Here is a 16,220-nt window from a genome sequence, read left to right as displayed (position 1 = left end):
CTGCCTGCCTTCTACTTTCTCTCTCTTTTTCCTTTTCTTTTTTTTTACAGAGTCTTACTATGTAGCTCAGGCTGACCTCAAACTCACAGTCCTGTTTCTGTTTCTCAAGTGCTGGTGTTGAAGGTGTGTGCCACCACACCTGGGTTTCTTTTTTTTTTTTTGTTACCGGGGATTGAACTCGGGTCCTTGTGCTTTCAAGGCAGGCCACCAAACGGCTGAGCTAAATCCCCAGCCTGGGTTTCTTTTTGATAATGAATTAATATCGATAGACATCTGGAAGTTTCTCCATATGTCTCAGTGGTTGTCTTGGACAGTTCGATTTTGAAGACCACAGAACCAGGGAGACGTTGACCTTTATCCACATTCTAAGCTGGTCTCTAAGCTGGTCTGAAAGCAGACAGTGCCTCACCTTTCACCTGTATCCTACACACCTGTGTCAGGGATTCTGACCTCTGGACACCTCTTGACTTGTCTGCGCCTATCTCTGTTTCTTTCTGTTCTTTCATCTTGGTTTGTTTACTCACCACAAGAACATCAGCTTCTCCCAAAGGGAGAAAAGCAAAAATCTCTTCTTCCTCTTCTCCAACCCTGTCCTTTGGGACCTCCAGTTCCATTCAACAGGTGTTGATCAGTCACCTACTGCAGCAAGGGGTGGAGAGGACTTGGAAGCAATCAGGGAAGGAAGGTACAGTTCAGTCTGCTTGTTTCCTTTTGTTTCCTGTTCTTCCCCTCAGGCTGTGCCTGGTGTCACTCTGTCTCTTGTAGGAAATACTAGACCGTCCTTAGAGAAACACCCTTTCTCATTTTACCTTGATCTCCTCGTAAGTCCAGCAGGGGCGTGGACAAGGTGAGCTGAAGACCTTCCCAGGCAAGGAGCTGCCTGTGTGGCCAGCAGGAGTAGGGGCATTCTAGGATAGGGGCATTGCCCATTCTAGTCACCCTGGGCTGAAGGAGGTTGGGGCAGTCATTAATATAGCTCTGTGGCTGTCCTTGATAGCGATCCTGTCCTGGAGATGTAACCTAGTCAATACTGTCCCCTGCATTCTAGTGAACCTGGGAGGCTGATTGTGCCTCTGACCTCTGGAGGTCGGATGGAAGGAAAGCTGAGTGTAACCCACTGTGGGGAATGGTATGGGCACGTAACGTGGCACAGCCGCTCCATGATCCCAGCTGGCAGCACTGGACATTTGTCCACAGGACCCAAAGGAACCTGATTTGCCCCCCTCCCATGGTTCCTTTGTCCCATTTGTCCCATCTCTCCTCAGAAATCATCTCCCTTGGAAAGAATGGGCCCAGTGAAAGGAGTTTGGCTTGAAACTTAGGCCAGACTTCCCAGGTCTGGTCCTCAGGGCCTGTCAGGAGTTGGGAGTAACCGGGACTCGGGATTGACTGATATTTGCCCAGAGGTCGTGGGAGAGGAAGCTTAGGCCAGCAGGGTTGACTGACTGCACCAGTGTGGCATTTGGTGTGGGCACTGCAAGGGCATCTGCATAGAAAGTATATTTTGAGAGCCAGGGATTTAGCTCAGTGGTTCTGCCACCTGTGTCACAAGCACAAGGACCCGAGTTCGATCCCAGGTACCAAAAAAAAAAAAGAAGTTTATTTTGAACTGTCTAAGGGCTCCTGTCGTTCCTCAGCATCCAGCCCTCTACCAAGGCCTTTCTTTCTCTATACTCTCCTTCCCCAAAGTCTGCGAGCCTTCTAGACTCAGAGTGCTGGAATAAAGGGCAGCAGTGACCTGGGGTTACACAGTAAGACCACCCCCTTGGGCTTCTTTTTCTCTAGGTAGTCCCAGAGCCTCTCTCTGGTAGAGTTCAAGCTAAACTAGCTCTGGGAACAGGGAGGAGCTCAGGTTGGTGCCTCATTAGCATATTCATCAACAGTAATCAGGGACCTGCTGAGATTGAAAGCCCTCTTAGGGCTTCCCTGCCTCTCAGCTGGTTAGAGAAGCCATGGAGGGGCTGGTCAAGGCCTCCACTTGAAAGAATGGCAGCCTAAGGGGGAGGAAATGGGGAAGCAGGGTGGGAGAGTGACACCCCTGGAAAAAGGAATGTTTGTAGGGAAGACTGTTAGTGGCCCTGCCCACCTCTTGATCTGGGGGCAGAAGACCCTTCCCTGGAGCTTCAGTGGCCACTGTGGCTCCCAAGCTTGCTTTCAGGAGGTGGAATGATTATTTATTGTAGTCGGTATGAGTAAAACTTAGCAAGCCCTTCACACACGTGACATATCAGATACTATGGCTTAATGTGAAGCCAAGAAAAAGTAAGTTGATTGTGAATTATATGGAGACAAACACTGAGAAGTGATGAACTTGGTGGCCACTGTCACAGTGGTGTGTCCCCAGTGAGCATCTGGGAGGCTAGCCCTGCCTGGCTGTCAGGGTAGACAGTACCGCCATCCTTATCCTCTCTTCTGCACCCCTGCAGTAGCCTCTCAGCTGCCTAGCCCACTGAGCCCTGCAGCATCTTCCTAAACTCTGCCTGGCTTCAGAGCTGTCCAGTGACCTTTAGTCATCTCTCCCAAATACAATCCTCAACAAAAGTGTCCTGAAGCGGAGTCAGTGGGTACATTCATTGTCTATTACTTCATAAAGTAATTAACCTAGGCACAGCAGCTTAAAACAACCAATACTTAACTTGTTTCACATAATTGCTAAGAGTCAGAATTCAGGAGCAGCCCAATGAGGTGGTTCTGACTTCAAGTCCTGTCCTGAGGCTGCAGGAGCTATAGTCATCTAGACTTGACCAAGCCTAGAGGATCTCTGGCAAGTTAGGGCTGGCTGTGGGTCAAAGGCTGAGTTCTTCTCTGTATGGACCTTGCCATAGCGCAGCTTGAGAATCCTTCCAAGGTAAGAGTTGGCTTTCACTGAATGATGATCCAAGAGAGGGAATAAGGCAAACCTGCAGTACTTTTATGATCTAGGCTTAGAACTTACATGTTGTCACTTCTAATGTATTCTGTTGGCCACACAGACCAATCCTGATACATTATGAGAGGGGACTCCCCAGGGGCATGAAACCCAGAAGGTGGAGATCCTTGGGAACCATCCTGGAGCCTGGCTACGTAGCACAAGGGGAACACCAGCCTGAACTCAAGCAGGTCTATTCCTAGACAGTGTCCCAAGGCCCCCCAAAGACTCCCATGAATGCTACAAAGTCACATTTTCCAACAGTTGTGGCCATAGCATTCTTCCTAAAAGGGGTATCTAAAGCCATGAGCCAACTTAAAAACAAGCTTTGGAAGACCCCGGCCCAGAGAAGAAAGTTTAAGCTTCTTCCATAGCGATTGTGGCCTTGTATGATCTGGCAGGAAATTCGAAAGCAAACTTTTCACTATTTTTTTTTTTTTAGAAAGTATCTCTTTGTGTTGCTCAGGCTGGTCTCCAACTGGTGAGCTCAAGTGATACTCCTGTCTCAGCCTCAGGACTACATGGGCATACTACTGTACCTGGTTCTTGTTTCACTTTTTGAAATCTGTGGCTGTATGTTCTACCCGTTGCCTCCTTCACCTGTGCAGCTCCCATGTATTCCTCAAGAACCAGGGAAAAAGCCATCGTCTCTTGGAAATCTTCACCCATCTCTTACCAAAAAAAAATTAATTTATTAATTAATTTTGTTCTCCTTTGCTCCTTTAGTTTTTTACATGGTGACGTCTTTTGATCCCATTTTGTCCTGTGTCCCAGCTTTCTCTGAGTCCTCCCCACATTTAACCCAAGCCTCACCTGTTGCATATGTCCAGAGCTTGATACCCCATTGCAGCTCAATAAACACCTGGTTAAGGGAACCTTGGTTCTTCTCTTCCTCCTGCTCTCATTGGCCTTGCCTCTGGGGATGGTTCTGATGAAACAGGTCACTCTGTACGTAGGTACACAATACAGTGAGTATAGCCAGACTGCATTCACTGCTATAGTTTATACACAAATACTGTGAGCTCTAGCTGGTTGCAGTTACAAACTGCATCTCAGATCATACACTTCCATTCACTTCTATGGGGAACCAATGGCGAGGAGTATCTTTATGTGCAATCTTCAGCTAATATAACAGAGCCATTCTGGAAAGTCACTTAGGCTTCTAAGAAAGAGTTGGTGTTGGTGAATCATTCAGAGCTCTCCAGGCCTTTTCTTTGCAACAGCTACATGGCACTTTCTAGGCCAAACTGCCATTTACAGTAGAAGCCTTATATAGGTACACTCTGAAAATTACTTATTGCAGCTCGGCAGCCACTCCAGAGAGTATAGCCAGACTCCATTCCCTGTATCTTGTTCATACCCAAACACTGGGAGCTCTAACTGGTTGCAGTTTCCATTCTACACCTTACCTTAGGTCATATATCTCCATTCATTTCTAAGGGAGACTGAGTGCCAAGAAATATCTTTGCCTGCACACTTCAGGTAAAACAAATTTGGAAAATCAGTTTAGTCTTCTAAGTTCATATTAGTAAGACAGTAGAGGTTCATGGCATTTCTAGGCCAAACTGCTATTCACAATAGAAGCCTTATATAGGTGCGATGTGAAAAATCCATATGCCTGATTGACACATCATTAGGAGGGTGTCCCCTGCTTTCAGCTGCAGCCCAGAGTCCAGGCTGGACACACTAGATTTCTCTAGGCGTCTGATGGACAATCATCATTTTCCAGGCAGTGTCACAGGCTCGTGCAATCCTCAGCCATGGACTGAAGTTCGATGGGAAATTTATTCATGAGTCTCCCTGGTTCCCCTCCATACCCTAATGAGCATTCCCTGGAGCCTCTGGTCAGTAAGACTGGTTTATACATTTGATTTTGAAGATCAGCCTTTCAAAATGTGGGTGGGAGCCTGTAGATTGCCTTGATGTAGACCTGCTAGGCTCCTTGTTCCCAAGGGAGCAGTCTGGGATGGCAACTCTATCTTAGACCAAGATGGCCAGGTGGATGGTTTCTAGACCCCATCCACTTTGATTTCTTGCCCAGGCTCTTGACATGTTGGAGCCAAGTCCTGGCCAGAGGCTCTGAGGTCTTTCTCACCCAAGGATTCTTCCGATGGTTTTCCAGCTCCTTTCCTTCCACAGTGGCGTGGGCCTGGCACGAGCACATTTTGAGAAGCAGCCCCCCTCCAACCTCAGGAAATCCAACTTCTTCCATTTTGTGCTGGCCATGTATGACCGGCAGGGACAGCCCGTGGAGGTGGAGCGCACAGCATTCATTGACTTCGTGGAAAAGGACCGAGTGAGAGGCTCAAGGGCTCGCTTGGAACTGGTGCTGGGAGGGGTGGGAGGGGTGGAAGGGCTTCGGGGACACATGCTGGTACACACACATTCACACACATATACACTCACAGTGGGGCACATTAGTGAGTGGAGGGATCATGAAGGAGTGGACAAGGGTGTGTGAAAGGCTGAAGGGAGGGAAAGAGGCTGGGGGGTCTCCAGCACCTGAGCATCCTCCTGTCATCCCTACAGGAACCTGGGGCAGAAAAGACAAACAATGGAATCCATTACCGCCTCCGGCTGGTGTATAACAATGGTAAGCCAAGGCCACTGCCCCTCCTGGGCCTGACCCTGAAGTCTTGAGCAGTACAGTGCAGTACACAAAATGCGCCCTCGTCAGGGCTGGGGAGGTATGGGCATGGGTGGTCATTAGAGATGCCAGGTACTTGCCTGACAGCAAGTGCTGTCCGCCTTCCCACCCTAGGGCTTCGGACAGAGCAAGACCTGTATGTGCGTCTCATCGACTCCATGTCCAAGCAGGTGAGCCAGCCCAGGTGATACTCAGGCCTGTCCTGCCCTCTTCTTGGACCCATCTCTTCTTGGTCTGAACCAACAGCCTAATCTCTGCCCTGGTCTCCTGAATGTCCTTCAACCCCATGGATCTAGCTCCCCAAGCCCCACCCCCACCTACAGCAGGAGGATTGGGCTCTTGCCTTCCAGTCAGTATTTGTACAGACCCTGGCTTAGGTCAGATTCTCTAGCAGCCCAGCCAGAGATGGGAATCCAAGTTGTCGTGTAGTTCATGAGGAGACAAGAGAAATCTTGCAGGAGAGGGGAGCCAGATAGGAAGATACTCGGCTTACAAATGGTTTAAGGCAGACTGTAGCTTTGGACTGATCAACAGAGCTCTAGAGAAGGAATGGCACTGAATCCTCTCCCCTGACACCCGCACACTCTCTGGAGCAAGAAGCTAAGATTCTGCATCTGTATCTGGCTAGGGGCTGCTCCCCTTAGAAGAGAGGGGGCTCCCATCAGCTAGGAGTATTTCTTAAGAGAACACCCTCAGCCTGCACTAGCTGCACCTGGGGATTGGGTGCCCTGGTTCAGTAAAGGGATCTGGGTGCAGCCCAGGAACCTTCCACTGCACCACTCAGCACCTCGTTGATGGAGGCTTGGGGCCAGCATAAGCAGCACCCCTAAACTGAAACCTGGATGAGTTCTGGCAGATTCCACAAGGCAGGGACAAAGTCTCAGGGTTTTGTGTGCTGATCAGGAAGGACTTGACTGGATCAGTGAGCCCAGAAAGCAAGGTGGACACTTGGGCTTTCCCACAAATGTTGAGGCTTCTACCTGATCCCAAGATAGAGGAAGAAATGACTGTATCCAAAAAGCCTACGGTCACTGTGATGGGGAAAGCAAGCCATGCATTGACCAAATGGGACTGTGGGAGGGTTGTGTGAAGAAAAGGTTCAAAGAAGTCTGGAGAGAAAGGGATTCCACAAATGGAGGAAGGCTGGGAGGCCCAGAGGGTTGTAGATTGACTGGGAAGCCAGATTTGCAATTTAGGAAGTCCTCCCTGCTCAAGAAAGAGGGAGACTGGGAGACTGGAGAAGAGGCTGGCTCAGCTGTCCAACGGGGAGACATTCATCTGGGTAGGGGAGATACTAGGGATATGACTTTGCTCAGTTAGCAGGGATGGATGAGATAACAGCACTTAGGAGCAAGGGCAGAGGGCCACTAGAAACTTGGTAATAGCTTGTACAGGGAGGATGCTGGGGGTAAGGGGAGGGAATAGGGTACCTACCCACAGCCTGACCTTGGTTTTAATTGTCTAGGGATCCCTCCCCACCCTCACCCCATGCCACAAGCAGAGCTAGTTTAAGAAAGAGCTGTTTGCAGACAAACAATCTACAGACCTTGCCCCCCTGCCCTGTGGTGGTCCTGGTTTGGGCAGAGTGTTCTCCTAAGTCCTGCTTTGTACCCCTGGGCTCCTCCCAAACAAGGCAAAGGACATGATCTTCTCTAGGGGCAGAATCTGTCCTCCATATGGGCTGGGAGATGCCAGTGTAGACCCATACTGGACTTGAAAGGAGCTTCCTTCCTCTCCAGCCTGCACACTTCCCTTCCCTCAGGCCATCATCTATGAAGGGCAGGACAAGAACCCCGAAATGTGCCGAGTACTGCTCACCCACGAGATTATGTGCAGGTGAGATGGGCTGTGTCTCCTGCACCTTGCCCCTTTGCCAAGATGTTGCCAGGGCCTCCTGGCAGGCCCTGCATCCTTACCCTGCCACCCCCTTCATAGCACCCCTAATCCCAGAGGAAACTTGGAGAGGGGAGGGTAAGGCCCTTGGGCACAGTGCTGACTGAGGAGAGGGTCCTTAAGGCCCCATTAGCCAGGCCTGTTTATGTGGCTTCTCTGCGTGTTTTTGTAAGAGAGGCCTCCTGCTGCCACTGGAAGAGTAGCTAATAAAGCTCAAGGGGGAAGGGCTCACTGGGGAGGTGGGGGCAGGGTCTGGCTGGGCAGCCCCAGGCCTCAGGGATTAGCTTCAAGGCCAGAAGGAGGAAACTGCTGCCTCCTGAATGAACCTCAGGGCAGGCAGGATCCCCTATTCCCTGTTACCCCAGAGCTTGCATTTCTAGCAAGATCTCCCAGCCAGTGCCTGTCACATAGGGCATCCTATACGATAGCTCCTGATGTGTGGAAAAGAGATCAGTGTTCAGACTGGTTGGGGTAGTGGCTACCTTTGGGGAGAGAGACATGAGGGGAATTTCAGGGGACTGGTCCTGTGATATTTCTTGGTTTGGACACTGATTCCAAGAGCAGATTCACTTTGGGACCGTTTATTAGTTGCATGCGCCCAGTTTGAGCTTTCTCTATGTGTAGACAGCGCTTCCACAAAATACACAGAGGGAGACCCTGTGGGTGGTCTTCTGCCTGCCCTGTCTGGGGTCCTCCAGAAGCATCGTGCTTTGGGGACAATGGTTTCCTGGCTAGCCTTATCCCTAGGACCGGGCTGTCGAGATCCCTGCCAAGACTCTCACTGCCTCTCCCTCTGCCCACCACCGCCCCCATACCCTGGGAATGAGTCCCTGTACCCAGAGATCCCACACCCAGAGCCAGGACATTGGCATCCCCCACACACACACCTGGTAACCTCCCCGTTTTATTGCTGCTTCCTCCTCCTCCCTCCCTCCTCATCTTTCCTTCAGCCGGTGCTGTGACCGGAAGAGCTGTGGCAACCGAAATGAGACTCCCTCAGATCCAGTCATTATTGACAGGTACATCTCTGGGAGGGATCCAGAGAGGCCAGGGAGGTGGGCTGTGTTCACCCTGGGAGCAAGGGGGATTGAGGGAGGAGCACAGTGGCCCAGAGAGAAGCTGCCTGGCACTAGGTAGGCACCAGCCAGGGCCCCTGCTGGAGCTGCTAACTTGATGCCCTGGGAAAGGAGCTTGGGAAGTCCAAAGGGTTGCAGGAGGTGAGGTTAAGAGTAGGGGCAAGAAGGGAGAAGGTGGACTAGTACCCAGGGGAGGCTTCAGAGAGTCCAGGGGCACCAGCTATCAGTGAGAACCTGGCCCTGGTACCTCAGGGTACTTTGATTTCTCTAAATGCCTGTTGTCATCATGGGAGACATAGTGAGCACTTGTCAGGTCTCAGTGTTGGCACTGTCAAGGTGACACATGTGAAAATGCACTAGCTCGTCATGATTTTCTTTTTGAAAATTATTTTTGTAGGAAATGCATAAAGTAAAAAACTCAAAAGGTAGAGACGTGTAAATATGGAAAAGTCAACCTGATGTCCTCATGGCTAGCATACTGTACACTCTTTTACACCTTATTTTTTGGCAACAATGTATCTTAAATATCATCCCATATGGGAGCATAAGCCATACCTTATTCTCCTTTAACAAATAGATAAAACATTCAAAAAATGTAAAATTGCAAGATGTTTGAAAGGGTTTACAGGAAATGTCTTCCTGTGTTTCCTGCCCATCTTTTCCCCTCCAAATAAGGAACCATTGTTACCATTTTCTTGGGTATCCTCCCTGAAATAGTCCTTGCATGTACAAGAAAATACAGGTCTCCGGTACATTCTTTTTGCACTTTCCCCCTTAGTTTTATAAAATTGATGACATACTAAATATGTTTTCAACACCCTTTTGTCTGAAAAGTATATCTGGGTTTATATCCCAATAGAAATCTCCTTATTCTTTTTTGCTACTGCAAAAGATTCCATTGTATGGATACATCATAATTTCTTTAAATGATCTGCTATGGCTGCACATTCAGGCTGTTTTGGGGGATAAAAAAATGCTGCAGTGAATTATTTGATCTGTATGTTATCTCACACATCTGTAAATTTATATTAAGGATATATTAAAAGGAGAACTACTGAGTGAAAGGATATATGCACTTGTAATTTTGATAGTTATTGCCAGTTTGCCCTCTGTAGAGGCCATACCAATTGCAATCATACTAGCAATTTTTAGAATGCTTGTTCCCTATACTCTGACCAATTATGTATTTTATTTCTTTTTTCAATAATTTTTTAGTATCTCTTCCATCTAGAGTCTCTTTATATGCTATAGATTAAGCAATGAGCAAAATAGACATAAAGCCTTGTATTCCTGGGCTTACAGTCTGGTAAGGGGAGGCAGACATAAGCTAGCTAAATGAGCAAAACATATGACATGTTAGAAGGTGGTAGCATGAGAGAGGAAGATGAAGCCATCAGAAAGATCAAGGAGTGCCTAGGAATAGGGTATTGCAATGTTAGAGTATTTAAGCCTTCACTGAAAAGACCGAAAGGAAGTAAAAGTGCGATCCACTTATGTATATTGGAAGAATGTTCTCTGCGTGAGTATGTCTGGTGTGTTTAAGGGTCAGCAAAAACCCAGATAACTGGAGTCCAGGGGACAGATGGAGATTCTGTCAGAAGTAATGGGTAGGGCAGGAGGAAGGCTAGACTGCAGGGCCTTGTAGGTTGTATGTGAGCTATGCTTGAGGACACTGCAAAAACTTTCACTTTTATTTTAATGAATATGGAAGCCATAGAGGATTTAGGGAAGAACCCAACACTCTGGGGAGCTGAGGCAGGGGGACTGAGTTTGAGCCTTTGTCACAACATACTTCAAACATAAAAAGAAGGTGGGATGGGGATATAGTCCAGTGTGAAGACCCTGCCTTCAATCCCCAGTACCAGAAAAACAAGGAAAATGAAAAAAAAGGACAGAAGACTTGACTTTAGCATACACTAAACAAAAGGAATACAAATGTCACTAAATAAATACAAAGATTGTCAGTGTCATCAGTAATCAGGAAAAAGGAAACTAAGCTGACCACAAAATTCCCTGCACACTCACCAAATTGGTGAACAATAAGAAGTTTGACACTATTAAGTGTTGGTGAGAGGGCAGAGCGGTAGGAACCCAACCCTGTGGGGAGAGTGTTGCTCAACACAACCATCTTGGAAAACAGTTTGACATTAACTTGTAAAATCGATTGTGTGCACACACTGTAACCTGGCAAATCCATCATAGTTTATATTTTAAACAAACCTTTTCAAATGAGAACACAAAACAAGAATGTTCAGCTTCCCAGAGTGTTCAGATTACAGGCAAATATCACCACTCCCAACTCCATTTTTCTTTTTTAATAGTTTTGGGTTTTTATATTGATTTTAGTGATCCTTCAGAATTCTAGATATTGATGCTTTCTCAGGATAGCATATTGCACATATTCTAATGCAATTGAATTTATCAGTGTTTTCCTTACCGTTTTTACTCTGTTTTATTTAACAAATCTTTTCCTCTACTGGGTCATGAAGATACTCTTACATTTTCTTCTAAGGATTCTCCATTTCATATTTAAATTTATAGTCTGTGTGGAACTAATTTGAATGTATATTGTGAATTATGGACTCAATATAACTATTTTCTATGAGTGAACTACTAATTATTCCTGTACTGTTTATGAAGTAGCTTAGTGTTCCCCACTGAGTTGTAGTATGAGCTAAGTTCTAAAGCAGGTTTCCGTCTACTTGTGAGTCTGTTTCTAGGCTCTCTTTTTTTCCTTTGATCAATTTGATAATCCCTGCACTAGCATTGTTTTAATCATTGTAACTTTATAATACTAATGTAGGAAAAGTTTATAGGGCAGCTTCCCTACTTGAACACCCTTCAGGAACATCTTGAATATTTTGGCCCTTTTGTATTTTCAAATAAATTTTAGAATTCACTTATAAAGTTTCACATCAACACCCTCTTAGACTTTTGAGGAATTTTACAGTGAACTTGCACATGTCAAGTTGAAGTAGACTTAACATCTTTATAATAATGAGTCTTTTAAAATACCTTTCAAGGGCTGAGGATTTAGCCCAGTGGTACCGCCACCTGCCCCACAAGTGCAAGGACCAGAGTTTGATTCCCAGTACCAACAAAAAAAACAAAAACCTTTTCAGTAAAGTTACATAATTTTTTCAGTGAAGGTCACATAATTTCACTCAGATATTTATTGAACAAGTGAATGAGTGAAAACAATAATTGTGTGTGAACTTAATTGAAAAATTATGCAGCTTTGCTGAAAAGCATTAAAAAAGAGTTATTATTTGTTGAAAAGCTACTATGTACCAAGCACTAAGTATATAGTACATGTACCAGATTCTAGGTGTAGGCACAAAAGAGTAAGGAAAGCAAACCAAGGTAGTTAGGAAGAAGACAGAGAGGAGTTGGGCAATAACAATAGGTAGAAATTTGTTAAAAAGTAATAAATGGAAAAATAGAGAAAAGTAATCAGGCTTTGGAGGAAGTGATGCAATTTTATTTTATTTTTATTTTTATTTATTTATTTGAGACAGCACCTTACTATGTAGCCCATATTGGCCTCAAACTTGAAGTCATGGTCCTGCCTCAGCTTCCTCAGTGCTGGGATTACAGGCATGCACCACCATTCCTGGATAATTGGTATAATTTTAAATAGACTGACTGCAGTAGGCCAAAATGGGAAGATAGAGTTTGAGGAAAGACTTAAAGAGACAAAGGAATGAGCCATGCCATTTATATTTCATTGCTATTATAAATTATACCTTTTGTTATGTTTCCTAACTTTGTTGATAGTATAGAGAAATCCAACTGAATTTTGCCTTTGAATTTTCTTTATTTTTGTTTTGTTTCGATTTTTCTTTATAGACAGCTATCTTATGCAAACTACGGTTTTAACTCTTCAGTCATTTATATTTTATTTCTTTTCCTTGCTTTATTGTATTGATTAGGACCTCAAGTATGTCTTAAAATATAAGCAGTGGCAATAGACATTTTTGTCTTGTTCTTAATTTTAAAGAAAATGTTTCCAGAATTTCACCACTAAAAATGTAGTTGACTGTAGCTATTTGATGAGTATGGTTCACGAGGTTAAGAAAGGTTGTTTTTCTTTTTAATCCTATGTATATGTTGAGTTTCATATGCTGCTTTTCTCTACATATATTGAATTGATTCATCCTTTAATATACTGAATTACATCAATTGTTTTTCTACTTATTCATTATATCAAAATAATGATTTTGATAATGATTTACTATCATAATATGCTCCAGTATTTACTTTCCCAAAAATGTGTTTAAGGTTTTTGCTTTTATGTTCATCTGTTTTATTGGTAATTTTCTTTTCACATAATGTCCTTGTGTAATTCTGACAATCGGTGGTTTCCCAGCCTCTAATAACTAAATAGGGCATGTTCTGTCTTGTACTGTTTGCTGAATGAGTTTGTATGAATTTGAACTGATTCATTCCTAGAAAATTTAAAATTTGCCAGGGCCAGGGATTTAGTTCAGTGGCTCCATGCCTGTCCTGCAAGCGCAAGGTCCTGAGTTCAACCTCTGGCACTGGAAAAAATAAATAAATAAATAAATAAAATTTGCCTTGGGCGGGGGATCTAGCTCAGTGGTTCTGGTGCCTGCTTTGCAAGTGCAAGGACCTGAGTTCGATCACCGGTACCACACACACACACACACAAAAAAAAAAAAAAAAAAAAAAAAATTGCCTCAAATTTGTAGGAATAAAGGGAGAGAATTTTTCAACCATTAATTCTATTTTTTAAACCTATTAAAAGTCATGAGACTACTTATGCCTTTATTTCTCTTTACTCTGTTTTGATGGATATTATTATTATTATTGTTATTATTTGTATCGGGGATCGAACTTGGTCCTTGCACTTGCCAGGGAGGCGGCGGAACCACTGAGCTAAATCCCTGGTTGATGGGTATTATTTTTAAAGGAATTTGCGCATTGTACTTAAGTTTTCAAATTTGTTTCCATAAAGTTGATCATAGTTTTCACTTTGTCACTGCTGTGCCTATATTTTTCCATTACAGATACATTTGTATCATATCTTTGTCTTTGATAAATTTTGCTAGCAATTTTTCATTTTATCAGTTTTTTCTAAAAACTAACTTTTAGCTTTGTCGTGTGTGTGTGTGTGTGTGTGTGTGTGTGGTAGTAGTTCTGGGGATTGAACCCAGGGTCTCCTGCATGCTAGGCAAATGCTCTACCACTGAGCTATATCCCTAGTCCATTTTATTTTCTTTTGCATTTTATTGTATGTCATGTCATGTCATTCATTTTATGACAGGGTTTTGCTAAATTGCCCACACTGGCCTTGAACTTTGAATCTTCCTACTTCAGCATCCTGAGTAGCTAGGATCACAAGTGTATGTAATTTATTTTTCATTAATTTCTGTGTTTATCATTAGTCTCTTTCTTTCATTAGGTTTATTTTGTTCTTTTCTGTCTTCTTAAGTTGGATGCTTAGCTCATTAGTTTTTTACTTCTTCATAATTGTGTAAAGCTGTTTTTCTTGAAAGTGCTACTTTTCCTGTATCTCACATTTTCGTATCTTATATTTTCATTATAATTCAGTTCCAAGTATAATTAAATATCTGCTATGATTTCTCTTTAAGTACATGGATGCTAGAAGTGTATTTCCTTATACTTAATTTAATAGATTTTTCTTAGATGTAATTTATGTACAACAAAATTGCATATAAAGTACAATTTGAAAAGTCACACTTTTTTAACATATCATAGTATTTTTAGATTTATCAGTATTGTAAGCACTGATTATTCATTTCTTTATATTCTCGAGTATTATTGCACTGTATGAATATGGCAAAGTATGCTTTTCCACTTCTTTTTTTTTGGTACCGGGGATTGGTCCACTTCATTTTTTTGATAGGCGTTTGGGTCGTTTCCCAAATGTTTGGGGTATTACAAATAATAGTTACAATCATTCATCTGCAAGTCTTTGTATAGACAAATGTGATTTTATTTCTTCTAGGAGTGGAATGGTTCGATCATATGCTAAGGGCATATTTAGTTTTATAAGAGACAGTATGTTTTCTAAAGCAGTTGTACATTTTACATTCCTTCCATCAGTATATGAGGAATGTAGTTCCTCTGCATCTCCATTAAAATTTGGAAGGATCTATCTAAGTTTAGCTATTCTAATACTTGTAGGTGTGTAGCAGTATCTTACTGTGCTCTTAACTTATCTATCTATAAAGACTAATGATATTGAACATCTTTACATGTGTTTATTTCCTATCCATATTTCTTCATTAAAGCAACTCTTCAAATCTTTACCACCACCCCCTTTTTTTATTAATTGGGATTTTTCTTAGTACTAAGTTGTAGAAGTTCCTTATATACTGTATACACAAGTGCTTTATCATATATATGCTTTGTAAATTTTCTCCCAGTAAGTTTTTTTTTCTTTTGTAGATGGTGTATTTGGTGTCATAGGCAAGGTATTGTAGCATAATCTAAGGTTATTGAATTTTTTCCCTTCTGTATTTTGTAGTCTTAGGCTTTTCTCATGGTCTATTTTAACTTAATGTTTATAGATGCTGAGAGGTATGGATTCAAGGCACTTTGTTCTTTGTTGTTTAGTTGGGCTTTTTGATAGTGAGTCCATAAGGTATCATTTCTCTATTACATTGCTTTTGCTCTTGTGTAGAAGCTGTATTGTTTACATATGTATGGGCTTATTTCTAGACTCTCTCTTCTCGTGTTGATCCATTAGTCTAGCTTCTGTGCCAATACCACATAGTTTGTTTTGTTTTACTTTGCTTTGCTTTGGTTTGCTTTGGTTTTAGTTTTTTGAGAACGGGTCTTTCTATATAGTTGAGGCTTATAATGAATCACTATGTAATCTAGACTGATCTCCAACTCACAGTGATTCTCCTGCCTCAGCCTCTTGAGTGCTGGGATTACGGCATGCACCACAGTGCTCAGCTCTACACTGTTTTGATTAATGTTACTTTATAATATTTATTTAAATCAGGCATCATTTGAATTGGTTAGAAAATATTTCTTCCTCTTCAATTTTTTGGAATTTTTTGTGTAGAGTTGTGATTACTTCTTCCTTAAGTGTTTGATGAAATTCACCAGCAAAGCCATCTTAACCCGAATTTTTGTTTTTGGGAAGGTTTTTAATAGCAATTTCAATGTTTCTAACAGATATAATAAGTTATCTATTGTTTCCTGAATGAGCCTTGATTTATGTCTTTTGAAGAATTTATCTATTTCTTATAAATTATTGAATTTACTGGCATTAAACTATTCATAATATTCTCTTCTCTTTCACTTACTATCTCTAGATACTGTAATAATAATGGCAAATCATTTCTTCTCTCTTTTATTCCTTGTCAGCCTGGCTGCAGATTTATTCATTTCATTCATCATCTCAAAGAACCAGCTTTAACTTTCACTGATTTCCTTTCTTTATTTTTTTTTCTGTTTTCTACTTCACTAATTTCTACACTGATATGACTGTCCTTTGTCAGCTTATTTTTGTTAATTATCTCTCCCTTTCCTGGTTTCTTAAGATAGAAAGTAAGTCATTGATTTTAAACCTTTCATTTTGTCTAAGTAATACTTTTGAGGGTATACATTTCTCTATTAAGAATTGCTTTAATGACACATCACAAATTCTGATTTATCATGGTTGCATTTTCATTCAGTATTAAATACTTTCTAATTT

General features: G+C 42.9%; 1 protein-coding gene across 1 annotated transcript in view; it reads left to right on the top strand.

Annotated features, from left to right (window-relative positions):
• The window catches only part of Ebf4 (EBF family member 4), a 58,179-nt gene that overhangs the window by 6,201 nt on the left and 35,758 nt on the right, over positions 1–16,220 (top strand). Inside the window, exons 2-6 of the mRNA XM_033761223.1 lie at positions 5,048–5,204; positions 5,438–5,501; positions 5,670–5,725; positions 7,318–7,391; positions 8,399–8,467. Of these exons, the coding sequence (XP_033617114.1) occupies positions 5,048–5,204; positions 5,438–5,501; positions 5,670–5,725; positions 7,318–7,391; positions 8,399–8,467 (420 nt within the window). The remainder of the gene's footprint in view (positions 1–5,047; positions 5,205–5,437; positions 5,502–5,669; positions 5,726–7,317; positions 7,392–8,398; positions 8,468–16,220) is intronic.

This window comes from Fukomys damarensis, unplaced genomic scaffold (assembly GCF_012274545.1).
Source record: "Fukomys damarensis isolate Sample0158 unplaced genomic scaffold, DMR_v1.0_HiC HiC_scaffold_7, whole genome shotgun sequence".
NCBI classification, from domain to species: Eukaryota; Metazoa; Chordata; class Mammalia; order Rodentia; family Bathyergidae; genus Fukomys; species Fukomys damarensis.
This window is presented reverse-complemented; position numbering and strand designations above follow the sequence as displayed.